The 24,992-nt window shown below is 47.2% G+C and overlaps 1 protein-coding gene across 3 annotated transcripts in view; it reads right to left on the bottom strand.

The window, feature by feature from the left end:
• adam11 (ADAM metallopeptidase domain 11) overlaps positions 1-24,992 on the bottom strand; it is a 209,242-nt gene that overhangs the window by 106,917 nt on the left and 77,333 nt on the right. For all 3 annotated transcript variants that reach the window (XM_085966258.1, XM_085966257.1, XM_085966259.1), the window contains exons 5-6: positions 6,156-6,238; positions 3,990-4,053 (exon numbers count right to left, since the gene is read on the bottom strand). In XM_085966258.1, the coding sequence (XP_085822384.1) occupies positions 3,990-4,053; positions 6,156-6,238 (147 nt within the window). The remainder of the gene's footprint in view (positions 1-3,989; positions 4,054-6,155; positions 6,239-24,992) is intronic.

Here is a 24,992-nt window from a genome sequence, read left to right as displayed (position 1 = left end):
ACAGTCACCGCACATACTGGCAACTTCTCCAAGAGATCGACAACTCTCTTACTGAGGAATGCATCAGTGCAGTAGGGTAGTTGGTACATTGTGTGCACAATGGGCACAATGTGCTGTTTGAGGTTCAGGACAAATTGACAACATTTGATAATTTGGCTAAGCTAGCAGGTCATCGAGTCATTGGGCAGGATTTTCATTGGGCCATGGAGGTGGGATTGGAGGCGTGTGGGGGGTTAAAATCTTGAAATCGGGGGGGGGGGGGCACAAACCCACCCCGCCCCCATGCCAGTTTCAAAGGAGGCGGGTACGCGACCCGCACTGGGACCCGCCTCCCCGAGGCGGGAAGGGGATTAGTGCCAATTGACTGCCTGTTAACAGGTAGTTAACAGGCAGTTTTTAGCCTAATCCCTATTTTTATTGCTGAAGTGTGGGATTCCCGATGGCTCCAAACCACGCCAAGTTAGCGAGGTGAGCTGTTGGGCTAAAGGGCTTGGAGGGTTCGAGATGTCCGGTGTTCAGGTGAGTGATGGGTGCATGAGTTCAGAGGTAAGTGTGTTTGGTGTGTGTAAAGTGTTTAAAGAAGTTTTACTTACATTTGCTTACCTTTACAGCCTTCCTTCCTTCAGGTCTCGGGAGTCCCTCATTTCGCCGGCACAGAAAACAGAATGGCCGCCAGCTGTCAAAAGTTGCAGCATTCAGCTTTCTGTTCTGGAGAGATCTCTAAATCAGCCTGAGAGGAAGGAATTAACTTGGAGTACAGATTGTCAGTGTTTGACAGCTTCAAACAGCTGTCAAACGCTGATATTTCATCTGTCAAAATCTGTCAGCACAGGAGGCCATTTGGCCCGTCGAGCCCGTGCCGGCTCTCTGCAAGAGCACTTCAGCTAGTCCCACTCCCCCGCCCTTTCCCCATAGCCCTGCAAATTTTTTTCCTTTAAGTACTTATCCAGTTCCCCTTTGAAAGCCATGATTGAGTCTGCCTCCACCGCCCTCTCAGGCAGTGCATTCCAGATCCTAACCACTCGCTGTGTAAAAAAAGTTTTGTTGTGTATGTACCTTTAAGAGAATAACTGGTCTCAGACTGCAGTACCGGCAGTGACCACCCCTGTATAAAAGGCGCTAGTAAGCCTCTGTAGTTTCAGTTTCCCGATTGACTCCTTTCAGTAAAGACTTGTTTTGTTCAACTCCTGCTGTCCGTGTCTCAATCATACACGGACATAATAAGTTTTTCCAGGTTATAATTGAGGATTTTAATCCACTTCTGGAATGCATCGCCAGAGGCCATTTGTCTGCGTACAGCAAGAAGGACTTCCATACCTCACTTCGCCAGCACACCCGCACAAGCCAAGGGACTGAGGGGCGCTTTTCCTCACGCCCCCCTTGCATAGCAAGCGAAGCTCCCGCCTGCTTCGTATTGGGGCTCCAAATGCTCATTGCAGGTCCGACAGGAAAATGTAGCAGGCTGCAGAACTGGAGAGTGTCTGCCAGAAATCAGTTCCATTGGATTTTCTGGCCCCATTCCATCCAGTTCACACCCAAAATTGGAGCAGGAGCAAGTCAAAAATCAGCCTGTGTCTCCATCCAGGCACCAGCTTTCATCTAAGTGCTTGAGGTATTACAGCCATTACCAGTGTCAGCGACATACATGAAGGTATCCGGAGTCATTAGTGCAGACGATCCCTTTCAGAGATCACTAACTAGATTAGCTGCTCTCAGCTTTCTCCCTGACCATTCAACAATATTTCTATTTTTCTAAAGGACCTTCACAGTTGTAACTCTTATGAAAAGTAGCCCCGTCTGTCTGCACTGCAGTAACCTAATTACTGTTTTAATTCATTGGGTTATGTTGCCAAGCCCACACTGCAGTAAATACGAGCTATGGCACTCTGTGATGTGACTGTGTTTTCAACGGCTCATCGTACAGCTTGATTTATTTATAGCACACCCTGGGGAGCCCTGTGTCAGTTAGTAAGTTGAACCATGGATGTCCACAGACAACTAGCGATCTGTTACTATGATAAAATGGGAAGATGCATTACAAGATACATTAAACTCTTGAGGTATAATTATAAATAGATTAAGAAGATTTGGAATTCAAATATTAAAGTAGCTGTATGTGCAGGAAGAGAGGCTGGGAGTATCGCTGCTTTGATATTTGCACGATTTTAATTCACCATCCAGGAGATGGTCACTTGTGAGCTAACACTCTGCATTTGTGCTAAAACTGGCTCTTTTAACCTAGGGACAGACTCAGTGACCTCTGAGGTATTAGGATTATGACTGTATATTTTTACAGAGTGCAGTTTTTACAGAGCTCCTGAAGCTCTGTGAAGTGAGGGGGTCCAAAGATTCGCCCAAGTCTCCAAAATTCATGTACTGTAAAACATTTATTTGCAAATCACTGGAGACTCAAACACGATGATGTGCTTCAGATACCTAAATTGCCCCCAAAAAATACCTTACCCAAGCCCAGAGAACTCAGACACAGATTGGCAAGAGCCTCAAGTGTGCACAGGTGTACTGCTGGAGTTTATCCATCTAAAACTGCAGAACTTGCACGCACAGGGCACTGGAAAGCTTCCAGTTGTTTGTCCAGCCAGGACCACCCTACCCATTAGGGCATTGGCTTGCAGGATTATCCTGTGGGAAGAGTTCCAGCCTCTTGGTGGCAGTTCTATGATTAACCAGCCAGACTGGCTCATGGGAGGAGAATCTCTGGTTGAGTGGTTTGATGAGCAGCACAGCTCACAACAAAGGTGTGAGTGCAATGCCAGCATTCTCCCAACTGCAATATGGATGCACACCATACACTAAAAGAGAAGACTTGCATTTATATAGTGCCTCTCACAACCGCCAGATGTCCCAAAGCGCTTTACAGCCAATTAAGTACTTTTTTTTTTGAAGTGGAGTCACTGTTGTAATGTAGGAAACGCAGCAGCCAATTTGCGCACAGCAAGCTCCCACAAACAGCAATGTGACAATGACCAGATAATCTGTTTTTAGTGATATTGAGGGATAAATATTGGCCAGGACATAATTCAAAATAGTGGATGTGGGACCTTTATGTCCACCTGAGAGAGCAGACGGGAACCTCGATTTAATTCCTCATCCGATAGACGGCACCTCCAACAGTGCAGCACTCCCTCAGCACTGCACTGGAGTGTCAGCCTAGCTTTTTGTGCTTAAGTCTCTGGAACAGGACTTGAACCCACAACCTTCCGACTCAGAGGCAAGATGTGCTACCAACTGAGCCACAGCTGACACTGTAGTGAGTAGTAGTTAGACTAGTCTTTCCAATTCAATCAAGAGTGCAGAATCCTGAATAAAAGAGCACACCCCATCTCCAGGTGATGCCTTTCAGCAGCTTGTCTCCAAATCTAGGACATCCACCTTCAGCATACTGGAAGGACCTATGCAATTCAGCTTGTGACATGCCAGCCATCTTGATGCTCTAGACATCCAAGTGCAATTTTGCTTATTAGCCTTACTTGTAATCAATTCCTTATTTCAGGCTTTAACACAAGGGCCATCAGCACACAGATATGTCTGCCACGAGGATGAATCCTCCTCCAAGTTGCTGAGTGACAGGTCAGTGCAGTCCAAAGTCCTCCTCTCCTGCTAGCATTTTATCACAAATCTCAGACAGGAGCCAGAGGAAGCCCTTCTGTTACATGCTAAAGCCAGGCTATTTGGATACACTTCTTGTATGGCACAAGTTGAACCTACAATAGGACCTTGTTGTCACGAAAGAGAGATGAGCAAAACCAGAGTGCCCTTTGCCCCTTCTCAGTAACCATTTAAGAAAGCGGATCTTTCCAGGCTACCACTCTGCACTGTATTAGATCTCACCTTTCAAGGAGACACTCAAAGCAATTTGTAAAGCAGTTGTTTCAACTTCCCATGACGCCGAGCTCTCCAATTGAAATACATTAGCACATTGTTGGACAAATGGAGATTACCAAAGTCCTGACGTAAACGCCTGGGCTTACCTGATCAATCTCGCTGCCCATTAGTTCAATAATGTAAGTGTGGTTCCCATCGTAAAACACGCCACTAGAGAGAGGGAATTAATAGTTTGGGATTAGCTCAAAATATATTGGAGTCTTGTCAAAAGATATTCACAATCCTTTACAACTAGACACTCACAGTCCCTAAAGATCCCCTTGTGGACTGGATGCTATAAAAAAGATGGCTTCTAATAGGTAATCCTGCTTCCACCTTTAGTCTCAGTCCCCCATTATAACTTTTGACCTTTCTTTATTTTATAGACAGCAGTCCCGCCCCCAACATGCCTCTTCAGGTAAGATCCCGGCCTTTGTCTCTGAACTTCCTTCTCTTGTTCCTCCTAAGCTCCAAATAAGTCACCCTAATATGTCACCGTGCACCCACACTGTTGAAGTCAGTGTTCCCCTTTTCATGTCCGGTGGTCGTGAAAGGCGCTATATAAATGCAAGTCTTTCTTGTCCTTTCTACAATCTATAAGCTTTTAAAACCGAGGCAGCATTTCTTGATTTATCTCAGGATGTTTACCACCGCTCAACTGTATACAAGATGTTTAAATAAATCATTACAAGTACAAAAAAAAAGAAAGACTTGCATTTCTATAGCGCCTTTCACGACCACCAGACGTCTCAAAGCGCTTTACAGCCAATGAAGTGCTTTTTGGAGTGTAGTCACTGATGTAATGTGGGAAACGCGGCAGCCAATTTTCCCACAGCAAGCAGAGGCCGAGCATCAGGGGCAGCCGCGGCTCGCTGGTGACATTTCAATGCGGCCTCTCGACGCCCGCTTTGGGCGGGTGGTGTGCCCGCTCCTCCAATTGCGTGCCCATTTCAGGCAGAAGTCAAAGGTCGCCTCCCACCTCGCTTACTTCACCTCCCCCCGTGCCACTTGGCACACACTCCTCAACTGTTAGCCTTCACCTAATTTACTCAATCTTGTTGCAGGAGAAAAGGGCACACAATGCTTCGGTTAGACACTGAAATTATGCCAAAACAACCTCTAGGTCACAGCATCCAGCTTTCAGCTAACGGACTGAAACAAAATAATGTTAACTTAAATCAGTTGAATTACAAAGTGTTTTTTCCTGTTCGCAGGCTGCTCAGAACCCTGTAACCGCTTCCCTGCGGCAGTCTGAGCACTTGACCTCTCCACGTTCCCGAACCAATATTAATAACTACATTCATAGCAGTTTTGTCATCTGTAAAAATAAGCATAACCTGTGGAAACTTAGAAAGCAGAGCTACAGACCACGGGATGTGATCATAGACCGAATGCACCACAAGACGGTCACAGTGGGGCCCCTAGTTGCAAAAATAAAGTTAATATTAAAAGCCGGTTGTTTCTGGAGTACATCGGCACACTTCAGAATGTTTTGGCAGACAGTTTTACAAATAAACAATTCATTTATAATTTTTCAGATGCAATCCTTCAAAAATACAAACTGACTAAAACCTTTGTTGAGCAGCATCGTGGCAGACCCAAGGGGGGGAATTTTAAACGCGTAAAGCAACCCCAACCCACCACGTTTGCCCCTGCTGCCATCTTTATGGGTTGTGTGGTGTGTCCGTGTCCCACTCTCGAGAGGCGGGCACCTCGTTCTAATATTTAAATCAGGATCACACGGTGAAGGTGGGGGCCTGATTCAGATTTAACGCTAGCTGGCCGGCCGGGTTTCCCAGGGCCCAGGAAAACCCACCAGCAAAATGGAGAGGCGAGCAGCCGGATCAAGCAGGTAAATACTTTTTATGGCACTGCTTGTGAGCCAGGAGGAGCAGGAGTGCTTCCCTCCCCCCGGCCCCTCAATCAAATCTTCTGCCGCGATCGGCCGTGCCTCCCCCACCCCCCCCCACACCCTAAACCTACAATCCCAAGCCTTCTGTCCCGCGATCTCTCCCGGTACCCCCTCCCTCCCGATTGCTGATCCGACGCCCCCCCTCGATCTTTCCCCATTGCCGCAACCTTCTACCTCTCAATTTGGCCAGCTGCCGGGCGGGAAACGGAGTAAAGAAATGCTACTGAGGTCCTGCTGTTAAATTCGGCAGGGCCTCCTCATTTCCTGGGTTGTTCCCCCCCCCAACCATCCCCGCATTCATGCTCCCCCGCAAATATCGGGTCTTTGTGCAACGAGGGGTTTCCTAGGCAGCTGTACTTACTTCAGTCCATGGCACGTTGACACGGCCACAAATGAGTTGGAGTTTCCTCTGATCTTTCCATGGTAATAACAATGCTCGCCGCCCTGAAAAAATAGCAACAATAGCTGCATGGTCAGTGCGACACTCGGCCCCAGGCTCTGCAACATGCATGAAACCAGCAAGTGGAAACCAGGATGGTGACCACCCAAAGCCCCCACCCACCACCAGCCCACTTTCTTAAGACCCGTTAATACCTGTGCACCACTGGTGTTGAGACTGAAGGGGAAAAAAAAGAATTCGCGTGGGAGGCCAGTTCCATCCATCATTATCATGTAGATGCAGACTCTTATTTTTATTCATTCATAGGATGTGGACATCGCCGGCAAGGCCAGCATTTATTGCCCATCCCTAATTGCCCTTGAGAAGGTGGTGGTGAGCAATACGTCGGAGTGGCTTGCTGGGCCGTTTCAGAGGGGCAGTTAAGAGGCAACCACAATTGCTGTGGATCTGGAGGCACATATAGGCCAGACCAGGTAAAGACAGCAGATTTCCTTCGCTAAAGGACACTAGTGAATCAGATGGGTTTTTATGATAATACAGTAGTTTCAAGGATCACCATTTCTACTCCAGCTTTTTATTCCAGATTTATTTAATTAATTGAATTTTAAATTCCCCAGCTACCGTGGTGGGATTTGAACTCATGTCCCCCCCCCACGATCATTAGTCCAGTCACATAACCACTATGCTACCGTACCCTTGACTGCACATTACTCCATATTACCACAGATGGAGAGAGATCAGAGTATATTGACAATTTAATCCAGAAAGAATTTAAGTTGACAGTTACATTAAGGCATAGATTATATTTAGGAAATAATGGCACACTAGCTTCTCACTATTCCACATTGCTCTTGATTTCCTCTGTAATAGAAAGGCCTACTCGATGATTGCCTATTCAGTGTTATTTTATTGCAATCTCCTCCCTTAGGCTACATCTTTATCATTAGTCATGTGAATCTTTCTTTATGAAAGTGCCCTCTTGATGCTGGAACTAACATGATCTTAGGTAGCTCTCCAAGGCAACTCTATAGAAAGAGTTCAGCATGCATTTAAAAAAAAAACACATGGCCAACTTCATGCAAAAGTGACTGGCTACCCGCGGGATAGTAAACCATCAGAAGAACCTTTGCAACCCTTTCAGCACAGCGCTGTCACACAAAGAAAGGAGAGTGATTTGTTTCAATGAGGTTACAACATCGCAAGCTTGAAACAAAATGAGAAACGGTTTGGCAGACCGTTGCGCCACCCCCCCACTCTCCCTCTGTTGCGATTTCAGAGGGAAACGGATTGGTGAATGTAGCTTTAACGAGAGACCATATTGGGATAACTTTTTAAGACAGGGGTGGGATGAAGAGCTACTCTTTCTGGAAGTCAGTGGAAAGGTGCACCGATCTGAACAATTCGGGGAGACACCAGTTAGGTGATAGTCACAAGTTCTCAAAGTGCCATGGTGGGATTGGAACTCATGGAAGGAGGTGGTGGGGGGGTTAAATTGATCCTGGGCGCTAGTGCAAAATGGGCAATAGCGAACCAGTGGCCAATTTTACACACCACCCGATTTTTTTTTTCCATTGACTCCGATGGATCTTCACCCTGCGATTAAGGATTAAGTTAATCAATCTGGAGCGCACAGTAACTCAACCCCAGCTCAAACAACGCTTTAAAATGAAAAGGGAAACAGCCAGTGGTGGTTGCTTTGGCAGTGCTGCTGCCAGCTCTTCCCCCCTCTGCGTTTCCTGAATTTGTGATCGTGGCCTGAGATTTGGAATGTGCGCAGGAGACATAACAATGATCCTCTCTGTATGTTACAATTCTTGACATGCATCAAGGTGTTTCCCTTTCATAGCTAAATGAGTGCATTCTGCATCAGTGCAGAACACCTAACGGCACAGCGCCATTCTAAGGCACTACTGTTTGCAGTAACAGTGAACAGTTTTGAAAGGGCAGAGAATCTGCAGCACATCATGAGAGAGGTTTTAAATTATAAAGTATCAAAAGACCTTTATATCCTGCACTTTTCTTAAAATTCTATTCCTTCCGGGGGCGATTTTAACCCTACTCGCTCAGCAAAAACCTGGCGGGTGGGCAGTTAAAATCGCTCTGGCTCTTACCTGTCCGATAGCCGCCATGATCGCAACATCTGCAATTTTAACCGGCGCTCCCGAGCCGGCAGCAAGGCCACGCGCCCGGAACCGACAGGGTCCTTCTTTACATATGCATGTTGTGGCCCGATGACATCATTGAGACCCGACTGTAATTTTAACTCAGGCCTGAGCGGGGAAATCCACCTGGGGTTAAAATCGGGGCCGCTTAGCTTGTCTTTGAATTCTGCGAGTGAAATGGACTTGCGATGTGTCACGTGAGCCCAATTTCTCGCAACCCCTTAAAAAAATCCAGCATACTGACGTGGATCAGATCACAAGTTCATGCAGATGGTTATTTAGCGAGACAAAAAAACAATGTACAGGAAACTTTCTGGTATCCGGCACTGACGGGACCGAGCTGTTGCCGTACCATCAAAACTGCCGTAGAAACCAGCGCTAATGTTAAAACATAGCTTCGTATCTAGCAACAAACCCTGTTGCTTAGCAACAGCTTCAAAACAGTCGGCGTAACTTGTAAGCGTCTCTGTAGCTAAGCAACAGCTTCAGCTAGACGCTTGCAGAGCCAGACTGGAGTGAAAAAGCAACGAAAAGTAAAAAAACTTATCTGAACCAACTCCTGAATTTTGCCGGTGGATAGAGCTTTCCGGACATTTAACCTCTGGTTAAACGAAAGTTTCCTGTACTATGCCTTAACATGGCGACCCATTCACTATTCACATGTAACATTCAGGGCAAATAGTCTTTTCACCTAAACAATGCTGGGAACCTGAAAATGAATGTATACTTTGTAAAGTGGAATGTGATTATGATTATGAATCTGTTTCCTGCATCTTAACTGGAATGAATGCTTCTAATAGTGTCGACAACAGAATGAGTCGAACTTCATTCAAAATGTAGGCGCTTTATCACTAGAAGTGCTACTTTCAGTCAATTCTGAAGCTCCTCTGTGCTTAAAAAAATGGCCAGCTTGTGTTCAGATTACAAATGGACAGCCATTTCATTGTGAAAGTAATCTCATTCCTTTCCGATATATGGTAAGTGAATATGTTCCCATTTAAATAATGAAGCAGTCCATGCCCGCATGCAACAAGACCTGGACAACGTTCAGGCTTGGGCTGATAAGTGGCAGGTAACATTCGCGCCAGGCAATGACAATCTCCAACAAGCAAGAGTCTAACCACCACCCCTTGACATTCAACGGCATTACCATCGCCAAATCCCCCACCGTCAACATCCTGGGTGTCACCATTGGCCAGAAACTTAACTGGATCAGCCACATAAATACTGTGGCAACAAGAGCAGGTCAGAGGCTAGGTATTCTGCGGTGAGTGTCTCACCTCCTGACTCCCCAAAGCCTTTCCACCATCTACAAGGCACAAGTCAGGAGTGTGATGGAATACTCTCCACTTGCTTGGATGAGTGCAGCTCCAACAACACTCAAGAAGCTCGACACCATCCAGGACAAAGCAGCCCATCCACCACCTTAAACATTCACTCCCTCCACCACCGGCGTACCGTGGCTGCAGTGTGTACCATCTACAAGATGTACTGCAGCAACTCGCCAAGGCTCCTTCGGCAGCACCTCCCAAACACGCAACCTCTAACACCTAGAAGGATAAGGGCAGCAGGCGCATGGGAACACCACCACCTCCAAGTTCCCCTCCAAGTCACACACCGTCCTGACTTAGAGGTATATCGCCGATCCTTCATCATCGCTGGGTCAAAATCCTGGAACTCCCTCCCTAACAGCACTGTGGGAGTACCTTCACCACACGGACTGCAACGGTTCAAGAAGACAGCTCACCACCACCTTCTCAAGGGCAATTAGGGATGGGCAATAAATGCTGGCCTTGCCAGCGACGCCCACATCCCATAAAAAATGAATTTAAAAAAACAGAATTTCAGCATATCGGAGCTCACTATAAGCAGGCTCATCTTCCTCACTGAACAAACTGTAGATGACCTAGTTAGGATACTGTCTTCTGAATATTTCAGAACTAGCAATCTGCAATAGCACAGTTTGCGCCAGAAGTGAATTCATTCCTGAAATGACATTTGATGGTCAGGTTAGTGTAGTTCAAATAATGCAGCATATGCTTAATGAAAGGGAATGAATGATTCAACCGAGTGAATGGACCATTTTGTTTGCTGCCAATCCTTTTGAATCACAGCCGAACAATAAGTACCTTAAAATCAGGGGACCCCATGAAATCTATCAATAAATTTTGTGTTTTATACTGAAATGCATCAATGTCTGCTAAAACCAGCATAAAAGACAATAACATTCACTGATAAATTTCATGAGGTCCCCTGACTACACAGGCTCTGCAGACTGTGCAAAATATATTTTCATAACGCTGCCATTAAGTATAGACGAGTAACTTCACAGAGATAAGGATGACTGCTTATATCAGGCTAATTCTAGAAACAACTCCGGGCTGGATGATGAACACAGCGGATTACTTCCGCCCACTGCCTCTGCCATATTGATCCCTCGTGATTTAAGTCGCACCCTGTCAGAATGTCCCGGTTCAATGCCGATTCATTCCCCTGCAAAAAATGACACATCAATTGGAATTTGGCACCGTAGAGAATCCAGAGTAAAGAATACCAATTAATTCTCACTGAAAATAATTGGGCAAACTCCCTCGCCTCTTGGCGGAGGTCCAAAGAAAGCAGATTTCTGCTCCATTTGTTGTCTGTTTAGTGTTAGACAAACAAACAGCATTGGGCACTTCGAGAGGAGCCAAGATGCTGTTAAAGCAATGTTCAAGCTCTACTGAGATGTGAGGTTTGGTAACTGAACTAATGCCAAGTAAAACATGCCAAACAGGCCATCTTCTGGCTTTAGATACAACTCCCATGTTATTAGTGTAACTTGTCATCATTAAAATCTGCTAACCCTCCAATATCTTTAATCAATGGCACACTTGAGGGACATTAGTTTTATTGAACACCAGCTGAAAAGTATGTTTTTATTTTATTCGTTCATGGGATGTGGGCATCGCTGGCAAGGCCTGCATTTATTGCCCATCCCTAGTTGCCCTTGAGAAGGTGGTGGTGAGCCGTCGCCTTGAACTGCTGCAGTCCGTGTGGTGGAGGTACTCCCACAACACTGTTAGGGAGGGAGTTCCAGGATTTTGACCCAGTAACGATGAAGGAATGGCAATGTACTTCTAAGTCAGGATGGTGTGTGACTTGATGGAGAACTTGGTGGTGGTGGTGTTCCCATGCGCCTGCTGCCCTTGTCCTTCTAGGTGGTAGCGGTCGCGGGTTTGGGAGGTGCTGCCGAAGAAGCCTTGGCGAGTTGCTGCAGTAGATGGTACACACTGCAGCCACGGTGCGCTGGTGGTGGAGGGAGTGAATGTTTAAGGTGCTGGATGGGGTGCCAATCAAGCAGGCTGCTTTGTCCTGGATGGCGTCGAGCTTCTTGAGTGTTGTCGGATGCCTTATAAAACTAAGAGAAGAGATGCCTTATACAACTGCTGGTGGCTTTTTTTGGGAGGGGGTGGAGGGTGGTTGGTGAAGAGAAAGAACAGATTTCACAAATTGTCCAGCAGTTCAGGTGCAACATTCTTTTCTATCCTTTCCCGCCTCTCCTGAAATGACAGACTCGTCCTGAGGCACAGTTACACAACTGCCAGTCACTCTTGGTGCCTCTCTCGTTTCCATCAGTGAGCCTAAACTCTAAGTGACGGCAGAGCATTTGAACATGGGAGCTCTGTAGCTGAGCCCAATCTTGACCTCAGCCAATTTCCATGCGGATGGATTTTCCAGGAAGAATCTCTGGATCATGATCAGGAACAAGAAGCCTGACCGAATTTCTCATTCCTAGGCCAATGATGCTGAGGCTAGTTGTAGCACCCCAACTGCCATCCTGTCTGAGGTCAGCTAACCCACTTTAGACCACGGATCAAACCTGGGGCTGCCTCAGTCCGAGTGGCTCAGTGGCATACGAGGTGGTGCACTCACCCTCATAAGAACATAAGGAATAGGGGCAGGAGTAGACCATCCAGCCCCTCGAGCCTGCTCCACCATTCAATAAGATCATGGCTGATCTTCAACATCAACTCCACCTTCCTGCACTAACCCCATATCCCTTGATTCCCCTCGAGCCCAAAAATCTATTGATCTCTGTCTTGAATATACTCAACGACTGAGCATCCATAGCCCTTTGGGGCAGAGAATTCCAAAGATTCACAACCCTCTGAGTGAAGAAATTCCTCCTCATCTCAGTCTTAAATGGCCGACCACTGATCCTGAGACTATGCCTCCTAGTTCTAGACACTCCAGCCAGGGGAGACAGCCTCTCAGCATCTACCCTGTCAATCCCTCTCAGAATCGTACCTGCTTCAATGAGAAACACCCGAACAATCGAGGGTATGCAGGGAGAAGATCTGAACCTCATATGGTTTACCCAACACTGGCTCTTAATGCCATTTATATTTGGTCCAATGACAAGCCACCAGAGTCCGTGGCCACAATTTTTTATGCACTTGCAATGATCGGCACGATGGCAATTTGCCAACAGTAAATAGACTAAGGGAAGGAAACAATAATGGAAATCTCTGGGAATTTCCTCATCCATAATGTGGTAGATCACTACCAGCTGGATCTCATCACAGAGCCCAGGTTTTCCAAAAAGAGAGAAATAAAACTGTTACATATTTTCTCACAATGGCTATAAGATCATAAGAAATAGGAGCAGGAGTTGCCCATTCGGCCCCTCGAGCCTGCTCCGCCATTCAATAAGATCATGGCTGATCTGGTCTTGGCTTCAGCTCCACTTTCCTGCCTTGTCCCCATAACCTTTGACTCCCTGTAGCTCAAATATCTGTCTATCTCCGCCTTGAATATATTCAATAACTCAGCCTCCACAGCTCTCTGGGGTAAAGAATTCCACAGATTCACGACCCTTTGAGAGAAGAAATTCCTCATCTCCGTCTTAAATGGGCAACCCCTTATTCTGAAATTATGCCCCCTAGTCCTAGATTCCCCCACGAGGGGAAACATTCTCCCTGCATCTACCCTGTCATAGAGTCATAGAGTTATACAGCACGGATAGAGGCCCTTCGGCCCATCGTGTCCGCGCCGGCCATCAAGCCCTGTCTAATCTAATCCCATATTCCAGCATTTGGTCCGTAGCCTTGTATACTGTGGCATTTCAAGTGCTCATCCAAATGCTTCTTAAATGTTGTGAGGGTTCCTGCCTCCACAACCCTTTCAGGCAGTGAGTTCCAGACTCCAACCACCCTCTGGGTGAAAAAGTTCTTTCTCAAATCCCCTCTAAACCTCCCGCCCTTTACCTTGAATCTATGCCCCCTAGTTATTGACCCCTCTACTAAGGGAAAAAGCTCCTCAGCATCCATCCTATCTATGCCCCTCATAATTTTGTACACCTCAATCATGTCCCCCCTCAGCCTCCTCTGCTCCAAGGAAAACAAACCCAATCTGCCCAGTCTCTCTTCATAGCTGAAGCGCTCCAGCCCTGGTAACATCCTGGTGAACCTCCTCTGCACCCTCTCCAACGCGATCACATCCTTCCTGTAGTGTGGCGACCAGAACTGCACACAGTATTCCAGCTGTGGCCTAACCAGTGTTTTATACAGCTCCATCATAACCTCCTTGCTCTTATATTCAATGCCTCGGCTAATGAAGGCAAGTATCCCATATGCCTTTTTTACCACCTTATCCACCTGTTCCGCCGCCTTCAGGGATCTGTGTACTTGCACCCCCAGATCCCTCTGACCCTCCGTCTTGCCTAGGGTCTTACCGTTCATTGTGTATTCCCTTGCCTTGTTAGTCCCCCCAAAGTGCATCACCTCGCACTTTTCCGGGTTAAATTCCATTTGCCACTGTTCCGCCCATCTGACCAACCCATCTATATCGTCCTGCAGACTGAGGCTACCCTCCTCGCTATTTACCACCCTACCGATTTTTGTATCATCCGCAAACTTACTGATCATACCTTTTACATTCATATCCAAGTCATTAATGTAGACCACAAACAGCAAGGGACCCAGCACCGATCCCTGTGGTACCCCACTGGCCACAGGCTTCCAGTCACAAAAACAACCTCCGACCATCACCCTCTGCCTTCTGCCACTAAGCCAGTTTTGTATCCAATGTGCCAAGGCACCCTGGATTCCATGGGCTCTTACCTTCTTGACCAGTCTCCTGTGCGGGACTTTATCGAAGGCCTTACTGAAATCCATGTATACCACATCCACTGCGTTACCCTCATCCACACACCTAGTCACCCCCTCAAAAAATTCAATCAAATTAGTCAGACATGATCTTCCCTTGACAAAGCCATGTTGACTATCCCTGATTAATCCTTGCCTCTCCAAGTGGAGACTGTCAAGCCACCTCAGAATCTTATATGTTTCAATAAGATCCCCTCTCATTCTTCTAAACTCCAATGAATATAGGCCCAACCTGCTCAACCTTTCCTCATAAGACAACCCTTTCATCTCCGGAATCAACCTAGTTAATGTTCTCTGAACTACCTCCAATGCAAGTACTGTATATCCTTCCTTAAATAAGGAGACCAAAACTGTACGCAGTACTCCAGGTGTGGTCTCACCAACGCCCTGTACAGTTGTAGCAAGACTTCCCTACTTTTATACTCCATCCCCCTTGCAATAAAGGTCAATATTCCATTTGTCTTCCTAATTACTTGTTGTACCTGTATGCTAACTTTTTGTTTCATGTACGAGGACCCCCAGATCCCTCTGTACCGCAGCATTCTGTAGTCTTTCTCCATTTAAATAATATAGTAGAATTCAAAAATTGATAAAGTATTGTTAAAGCTGGGCTTTTGTGCTAGAGAACTAGAATACAAGGGGGTAGAAGTTATGCTACAGCTGTGCAAAGCCCTGGTTCGACCACTGTTGGAGTACTGTGTTCAGTTCTGGGCACCACACCTTAGGAAGGATTGGCCTTGGAGGGAGTGCAGCGTCGATTTACCAGAATGGTTCCTGGACTCCAAGGGTTAAATTACGAAGAGAGATTACACAAAGTAGGGTTGTATTCCCTGGAATTGATTCGATCGAAGTTTTCAAGACATTAAGGGAAACGATTAGGGAGAAACAATTTCTGCTGGCTGGGGAGTCAAGAACTAGGGGACATAGTCTAAAAATTAGAGCCAGGCCTTTCAGGAGTGAAGTTAGGAAACACAAAGGGTGGTAGAAGTTTGGAACTCTCTTCCGCAAACGGCAATTGGTGCTGGGTCAATTGTTAATTTTAAATCGGAGATTGATAAATTTTTGTTAACCAAATGTATGAAGGGATATGGGGCAAAGGTGGGGATATGGACTTAGATGACAGATCAGCCATGATCTCATTGAATGACGGAGCAGGCTCGAGGGGTTGAATGGCCTCCTCCTGTTCCTATGTTCCCCTGAACGATACGGTGAACCTTACTGCATTCTTATATTGGTGCAGCAATCCTGGTGCAATCTTTGAAGGGTTAACTCACTCCCCCCTCCTATCAGCAGATGTTGTTCACATTTACAGGTCATTTGAGAACTACAGAAGGGGCAGGAAATGGACCCAGCAGAATCCACCAACAGGAAATGGCCGTGATTGATTAATAGGAAGGCAGAAATCGTGCATCAGATGATTTACAGCCCATCCACGTTTTAAATAAAATGGCCAGTGGCTGGCGGAGGGTCTCTACTGGAGCATTGGCCTGTCTGTTCTCCTTTCAGGTGTTAACGGACCTGCTGCGCATTTCCAGAATTTTATGTTTCTAATTCAGAACGCTAGGGTTTGCAATTTTCTTTTTAACCGTTTCAGCCCTGTTATATGTTCGACAAACTTAAGCGCTAAATTCAGATCTGCGCTGTGAAAAAGGAAGGTCGATTTTAATCTTTGAGAGAGCCACGTTAGTTTGAACCAGAAAAAATATGAACCGTTGCCTTCACTTGCTGTTAAGGAAGCTCGTTTGCACAAACATTAATCTTCTCTCTGCCGCCTGTTTGCATCTTGCCCGACAGCAGCTGTTGTCAGTCTGAGGCTGGTGCATCAAATCCCTTGAGAGGTTCCGACTACAACACTGGGCGATGTTACGCGCTACCAGCGAGTACCCGATCATCCTATTTTATTTAACGACAGTTTAACCTCTGTAATTAACAATTCAAGTGATAACGACTAAACAAAAAGGTGCTCGGAGACAGTGGCTGCAGAGTTGGGTCTCTTTACAGCTGAGCTAATTTGGATTCACTGCAGTGTTTGACAGAAAGGGAATTCCCCTCTCCAGTTGCCAGCCTATTCCTGCTGATTCAGTGAATGAGGAGAAATAACCTCCTCCCCCGCAATCGCCATTTCATATTTTGCTGGTTAATGAGATTTAGTTTACAACCGAAATTGCAGTCAGGACTGACAGTCAGGAATAATTCATGCTCAGGGTCCTCCAATATGCGATACATTGCACCATTTTAAACAGAATATTTGCAGCTCCTGGTGAACAAAAGTGACTTACAGCTAGATTTTATCTCATCTACATTTAAGGCAAAAAAAAAAAGACCTAAATGTATGTACCTTTAAGAGAGAACTACTTTTACAGCTCCTGTATACTGTAGTACCGGCAGTGACCACACCTGTATATAAGCCTTGAGCATGCCTCTGTACTGTCAGTCTTGAGACTACCCTACTCCAGTAAACACCTGTTGATTGTTAAGTTACAGCCTCCGTGTAGTTATTGGGAAACATCCTACTTTAAGAATCACAGATCTAACAGTGGCGACGAGGTCGATTCGAATCTGCCTGCAACTCTGCATTTCCCTTCAAGGATTCACTCCGGGAGGACGGTGGAAGAAAGTCGAGGCCAGAAGCACGGGCGTCGACCACGAGCAACCGCCCAGTCATCCGGCAGAAAGTAAACATCGCAGGAGAGGCTGTTGAGAGCCGGGCTTGGTTCCCCAGCCACGACGATCCAGCAACAGACTGGCAACAGGTGCAGCGCACACCCTTCCCGGACAGCGGCGGCTGGAGCCGACCAACGGCGTAGAAAAGCCGAGCAGCGTCGACGGGGTAAGAGAGAGGGTGAAGCGCACAGGGCGCGGCCGGGGGTTGAAAACCGAGCGGCGTCGAGGAAAAACAAACAAACAGAGAGAGAGAGAGAGAGAGTAAAGCAGCAGCCAGGTTCAGGACCGAGCGACGGCAACGGGAAAGGCGCACAGCAGAACGCGCAGAGCACAGCCAGGGCTCAAGGGCTGAACCGCGTCCGCGGGGAGAAGAAGGGAGAGCGCGGGAGACGCCATTGAGCCGCGGAGAAGAAGGGAGAGCGCGGGAGACGCCATTTTTAGAAGCCGCAGCGGAGAAGAAGGGCGAGCGCGGGAAGGAAGGAAAGCGCGGGAGACGCCATTTTGTGCCAGCGGAGAAGAAGGGAGAGCACGGGAGACGCCATTTTAGACAGTTAAATCACACCCAGGGATGGCGAAGAGTGGCAGTATCACGGCGTTCGACAATGAAGTCAAAGATTGGGCGACATATGTGGAACGCATTGAGGTGTACTGCAGGGCGAATGAGGTGCCAGATGCTAGGAAAGCACTGGTTTTGTTAAATTCCATGGGTGCAAAAACTTATGGCATACTGCGAAACCTGATAACCCCAGAGAAGCCCGTGGATAAGAATTTTGAAAGCATAGTAGAAATCCTACAGGACCACTTAAGCCCCACACCGCTGCTGATAGCAGAAAGATTTAAGTTCCACAAAAGGAACCAGCATAAAGGCGAAAGTAATGCTGAGTACTTAACGGAACTGCGTAAGCTATCGAAACACTGCCAGCTTGGAGTGGGACTATCAGATACGTTAAGGGACAAGTTTGTGTGTGGGCTTCAAAGTGAAGGAACCCAGAAACGGCTTCTATCAGAAAAGGATCTTACGCTGGACAAGGCTTTCAGCATGGCAGTATCACACAAAGCAGCCGCACGGGGCGCTGCAGAGATACAACGGAGACCGCAAGAATACGGCACCAATGAAATGTCATATGGAGCAGGGAAGTGTTATCGCTGCGGCAGAACAACACATGACCAGAAGGATTGTTGGTTCAAGGACGAAGTGTGCAGACAGTGTGGAAAAACAGGACACATAGCAAAAGTCTGCAGGTCAGGGAAGAAAACCAACAGCAAGAAATCTCCACAGGAGAAGTACAAAAAGGTACATAAGGTGATGGACAGTAGTTCAGACGAACAGGGAAGTGATACAGACTCTGGAAGCAAGGAGCTGGGTTGTCTGAAACGACATAAGGTAACCAAAATGGAGGATCACCAGACTATCTGGGTCACACTCAAGATAGACGGAGTCCAAGTGAAAATGGAATTGGACACTGGATCAGCCCTAACAGTCATAAACCAAAGGGACTACAAGCGGCTATTTTCACATATACCCTTGGAAGCTACAGAGATTGTCTTGAAGACGTACACGGGGCAAAAAGTCTACCCCAAAGGAAAAATAAGGGGGAAAGTGATATACAAAGGCCAGGAAATACCTAAAATGGACCTATATGTATTGCCAGATGGAGGACCACCACTACTAGGACGTGAATGGATCCGGAAGATACAATTAGATTGGCATTCCATACAGGCACTGAAGGTTGAGGCCAAAAAGGATGACGACGTCACACCTGGACGACTGTCAAAAATGCTAACTGACGCACAAGAAGTGTTCCAGGAGGGACTCGGATCACTAAAAGGCATAACAGCAACGATTAAAATAGAGGAAAATGCAAGTCCAAAGTTTTTTTTAAGGCCTTGTCCAGCGTAAGATCCTTTTCTGATAGAAGCCGTTTCTGGGTTCCTTCACTTTGAAGCCCAGCGATCCGACCAGCCGTCGAAGCAGAGCTGGAAGGGTTGGAACGTTCAGGAGCACTGTCCAAAGTAGACTGGAGCGAGTGGGCTACAACCATCGTCCCTGTAATGAAGAAGTCGTTGAGTAATACGCCTGGGGAACCAAAGAAGGTCCGCATCTATGGGGATTTTAAGGTGACAGTGAACCCAATCCTTCACACGGTACAATATCCGCTTCCACGGATTGAGGATATTTTTGCCTCGCTATCTGGAGGTAAATGCTTCACCAAAATTGATCTGGCCCAGGCGTACTTGCAAATGGAGGTAGAAGAAGCCTCGAAACAATACCTCACGATCAACACTCATAAAGGTCTCTATCAATACAACCGACTGGTGTTCGGGGTAGCATCGGCTCCGGCTATTTGGCAAAGGGCAATGGATCAAGTCCTGCAAGGGATTCCAGGGACCCAGTGTTATTTGGACGACATCCTGGTCACGGGTGAAAATGACAGTGATCACCTCGCCAACCTGGAGAAGGTGCTCACTAGATTAAAGGAATATGGGCTATGAGCTAATCGCCACAAGTGCGAGTTTTTCCAGAAGCAGATCTCGTATTGTGGCCACATTATTGATGAAGAGGGGTCACATAAGTCCCCTGAAAAGATTGAGGCAGTAGTCAAGGCTCCAGCACCAGAAAATGTGTCACAACTGAGGTCGTTCCTCGGGTTGGTGAACTACTACCATAAGTTCTTACCAAATTTGTCTACAGTAGTACACCCACTGAATACCCTACTGCAAACGGGGGTACTATGGAAGTGGAAGGACGAACGTAAACGAGCTTTCCAGAAGTGCAAAGATTTGATCACATCAAAAGAGGTGTTGGCCCATTTCAACCCAGCACTACCAATCCGGTTGGCATGTGATGCATCACCCTATGGTATTGGAGCGGTGTTGTCGCACAAATTCCCAGACGGGTTGGAGAGGCCAGTAGCCTTTGCGTCTCGGTCACTAACCTCAGCCGAGCGCAACTACGCCCAGATCGACAGGGAGGCCCTCAGCCTAGTATGGGGAGTAAAAAAATTCAACCACTATCTGCATGGGCAGAAGTTCACCTTGCTGACTGACCACCAACCACTTGTCTCCATCTTTAATCCAAAGAAGGGCGTTCCGGTGATGACTGCACAACGGTTACAAAGATGGTCCCTTTTTCTAGGGGCGAACCAATATGAAATAGAATATAAAGGCACGAAACAGCATGGAAACGCTGATGGGCTATCATGCCTGCCACTGCCTACTGCGGAGGAAGCACCAGCAGTGGACCCTATCGAGATATTTTATTCGTCAATAATTGAACGATTGCCAGTAACTAACGCGGATATAGAGAAGGAGACCCGCAATGATCCGACACTGTCTCGGGTATATGATTTGACAGTGAGCGGATGACCAACACATGGTGACTCACTGTTGCCAGCATTCTCATCCAGAAGGGAACAGCTGTCAGTTTGCCAGGGGACAGTGATGTGTGGATCCCGAGTGGTAATTCCACTCAAGTAATGCCCCTCTACACCCATGGGAGTGGCCCTCCTCTCCATGGCAACGGGTGCATATTGATTTTGCTGGTCCATTCATGGACTCAATGTTTTTAATAGCTGTGGATGCGCACTCGAAATGGCCTGAGGTGATCAAAATGTCCTCCACCACCACGGAGAAAACGATTGCAGTCCTACGGACCATCTTTGCCAGGAACGGCTTGCCAGAGCAGATTTGCTCTGATAACGGACCACAGTTTGTGTCCGAAGAGTTTCGAAGATTTATGAAAAGGAATGGGGTAAGGCATTACACCTCCGCTCCGTATCATCCAGCCACCAATGGATTGGCTGAGAGGTTTGTACAAACCTTTAAAAAAAGCAGTAAGGGCCATGTGCGATGACGACATTCCACTGCAGCATAAGGTGGACAATTTCCTGTTAGCCTACAGAAAGGCGACACATACAATCACCAACCAGACCCCGGCCATGATGTTCTTTAACCGAAGGTTGAGATCTCGTCTGGATTTGCTCAGACCAAATGTGCGAAGAAATGTTGAGGATAAACAATTCCAGCACATCAATGAGAAGCCGACAAGGAGCTTCAATGTAGGACAACCAGTCTTGGCCCGTGACTACCGAACAGAGAAATGGCAACCCGGAACGATATGCACACGGCAGGGGCCATTAATGTACACAGTGGATGTCGGGGAGAACATTGTGAGACGCCACGTCGACCAGATCTTAGCGTCACAGGAACGAGTCAACCCCATGTCTCGCGTACCTGGGGATGAACCCGACATACCGGTAGCATCTACCTCAGGAACAGTAGCAGTGGAAACCGATGAAAGGGGGCCAGAATCGCCTCTGCACCAAGAACAAGAACCGCAGGAAAGGCGCTATCCAGAAAGGATCAGGAAGCCGCCCCAAAGACTGAATCTATAAATGGGCTATTTCTGTTTAATGTGCATGTTAAAGTGTTCATTGTTATTTGCATATTACGGGTACTGCTAATCTAAAAGGGGAGGAATTGTAGTGTATGTACCTTTAAGAGAGAACTACTTTTACAGCTCCTGTATACTGTAGTACCGGCAGTGACCACACCTGTATATAAGCCTTGAGCATGCCTCTGTACCCCCTGTCTTGAGACTACCCTACTCCAGTAAACACCTGTTGATTGTTAAGTTACAGCCTCCGTGTAGTTATTGGGAAACATCCTACTTTAAGAATCACAGATCTAACAATGTAGCCCTCAGAACAATGACAATCTCCAGCGCAGTGCTAAGGGAATGCTGCACTGTCGGAGGTGCTGTCTTTTGGATAAGACGTTAAACCGAGGCCCCCGTCTGCTCTCTCAGGTGGACGTAAAAGATCCCAGGGCACTGTTTTGAAGTAGAACGGGAGTTATTTCCAATGTCATGGCCAATATTTATGTCTCAACCAACATTGTTGGTCATCCGGTCATTATCACATTGCTGTTTGTGGGAGCTTGCTGTGCGCACATTGGCTGCCGCGTTTCCTACATTACAACAGTGACTGCACTTCAGAAAGTACTTGATTGGCTGTAAAGCGCTTTGGGGCGTCCTGAGGACAGGAAAGACGTGTCTTTTTTTTTCCTTTCTATATTCTGCAACACATGAGCCTCAATGGAGGACAGAAACAGCGATGACGCACATTCGAAAAAGACAATTGAAATAAAAGTAAATGCGAATTGGGGAAGGAAATGACCAGCATTTGAAGTGCAGCACGGAAAAGTGCTCCCTCCAAATCTCCTTCAGGAATTCTGATGTGCCGCCACTTCCGCTAAGTGAGGCCATTGTTTATTCCCCACAGTTGCTGTCTTTCTCAAAGCCCTTTCTCTCCCTCGGCAATCTGCATGTCTTGTCATTTCCCACAGTCACCACCTAGTGAGATAGCAATGCAACACAGCCCAGTCACAAGCTGCCATCCCTTCAGGTTAATAGCAATAGAAATTAAATGGATTCAAAGGTAGAGCCACCCAGTTTAGGCTCAGTCACCTCGCTTTACAGGGACCCGGCATTTGGTTCCCTCAACATGGTTAAATATAGTTTTTTTTATTCATTCCTGGGGTGTGGGTGTCGCTGGTAATACCAGCATTTATTGCCCTTCCCTAATTGCCCTTGAGAAGGTGGTGGTAAGCCGCCTTCTTGAACCGCTGCAGTCCGTGTGGTGAAGGTACTCCCACAGTGCTGTTAGGGAGGGAGTTCCAGGATTTTGACCCAGCAACAATGAAGGAACGGCGATATATTTCCAAGTCAGGATGGTGTGTAACTTGCAGGGGAACTTGCAGGTGATGGTGTTCCCATGCGCCTGCTGCCCTTGTCCTTCTAGAGGTCGCGGGTTTGGGAGGTGCTGTTGAAGAAGCCTTGGCGAGTTGCTGCAGTGCATCTTGTAGATGGTACACACTGCAGCCATGGTGCGCTGGTGGTGAAGGGATAGGGTGCCGATCAAGCGGCCCTTTGAGCCTGCTCCGCCATTCAATAAGATCATGGCTGATCTTCAACCTCAACTCCACTTTCCTGCCTGATCCCCATATCCCTTGATTCCCCTAGAGTCCAAAACTCTATCTATCTCAGCCTTGAATATACTCAAAGACTCAGCATTCACAGCCCTCCGGGGCAGAGAATTCCAAAGATTCACAACCCTCTGAGTAAAGAAATTCCTCCTCAACTCAGTCTTAAATGGCTGAGCCCTTATCCTGAGACTATGCCCCCTAGTTCTAGACTCCCTGGCAACACTCTGAGGCTGAACCAAACTGGTATCATATGCGAGCCTAAAATTAGCTTCCGACCACATATCCGTGGCATCACAAAGACCGCCTTTTTCCGCCTCTGGAACATCGCTCGATTCCGGCCCTGCCTCAGCTCATCCGCTGCCGAAACCCTTGTCCATGCCTTTGCTACCTCTAGACTTGACTATTCCAACGCACTCCTGGCCGGCCTCCCACATTTCACCCTACGTAAACTTGAGGTCATCCAAAACTCTGCTGCCCATATCCTAACTCGCATCAAGTCCTGTTCGCCCATCACTCCTGTGCTCGCTGACCTACATTGGCTCCCAGTTAAGCAACACCTCGATTTCAAAATTTTCATCCTTGTTTTCAAATCCCTCCCTGGCCTCGCCCCTCCCTATCTCTATAACCTCTTCCAGCCCTACAATCCCCCGAGATATCTGCACTCCTCAACTTCTGGCCTCTTGAGCATCCTGGATTTTAATCGCTCTATGATTGGTGGCCGTGCCTTCAGCTGCCAAAGCCCTAAGCTCTGGAAATCTATCCCTAAACCTCTCCGCCTCTCTTTCCTCCTTTAAGATGCTCCTTAAAACCTACCTCTTCTGCCCTAATAGCTCCTTATGTGGCTTGGTGTCAAATTATGTTTGATAATGCTCCTGGGAAGCGCCTTGGGATGTTTGACTACGTCAAATGCGCTATATAAATGCAAGTTGTTGTTGTATAAATACAGATAAGGAAGATGTTTCAACTCATCTTAGCTCGTCCATCTAGAAAACCTTATAGTTCCTCATCAAAGCACTCACTGGCCTAGAATTTCGATCACGCCCAAAAAGGGTTACGCTGGGGGCGTGCAGAAAATGGAAACCTCCCAGATTGAAAAGAGTGCACTGCATGTGGCTGTTAGTGTTGTCGCAGGCAGTACATGATATTCATGCTGCCTGCTCACCATTGGGAGTCAGGCATGCAGCCAGTGCTACCTGTGCTATTTGATGGCTGCACGCCTGTTTGGGGGGCTGGATATCAGGCGTCAGTGATGCCACTTAAAGGCAGCCAGCACCTTTTTAAAGGGGAGGTGCGCTCTGGCTGAATGAGACAGGGAAAGACGGGAATAGAGAAATTACTGCAGCAAGTGCTGAGGGGGCACCAAGGTTTACCGATGCTGCCTTGGAGGCCTTGGCCCAGGCAGTGATTGGGAGGAGATCACCTTCTCCCTCCCATGGGGCAGAAACCTCTCCAGGTAACACCTCCGCCACCAATGGGAAGATATCGCCGAGGAAGGTCAGTGCCATGGCTGCAATGTTGCTAAAAGTTCAATGACCTCACCAGAGTTGTCAAGGAAAGAATACTGCTCTCTTATAGTTGCTGTGCAGTGTGTAAGAGGCGAGGTGTGGCGAAGTGAGGGTTGCAATAGTGATGAGTGTGTAAGTATGAGGAGAAGAAGGTGAAGTGAGGTGTGGTGCAGTGATTGTAGGAGAGTGAAGTGAAGTGGGGAGCAGCGTATTGAGAGTAGTGAGGCTGGAGGTGTAAGCAGAGAGTAAGAGAGCAATATTCTTACCTTGACAACTCTGGTGAGGTCATTGAACTTCTTTCGGCATTGCAGCCATATCCAGGAATATAACCTC

The sequence above is a fragment of the Somniosus microcephalus genome, chromosome 24, assembly GCF_052327205.1.
Source record: "Somniosus microcephalus isolate GS21.2 chromosome 24, FLI_Smic_1.0, whole genome shotgun sequence".
Classification (NCBI taxonomy): Eukaryota; Metazoa; Chordata; class Chondrichthyes; order Squaliformes; family Somniosidae; genus Somniosus; species Somniosus microcephalus.
Note: the sequence above shows the minus strand (reverse complement) of the source record. Positions and strands in the feature narration are given on the sequence as shown.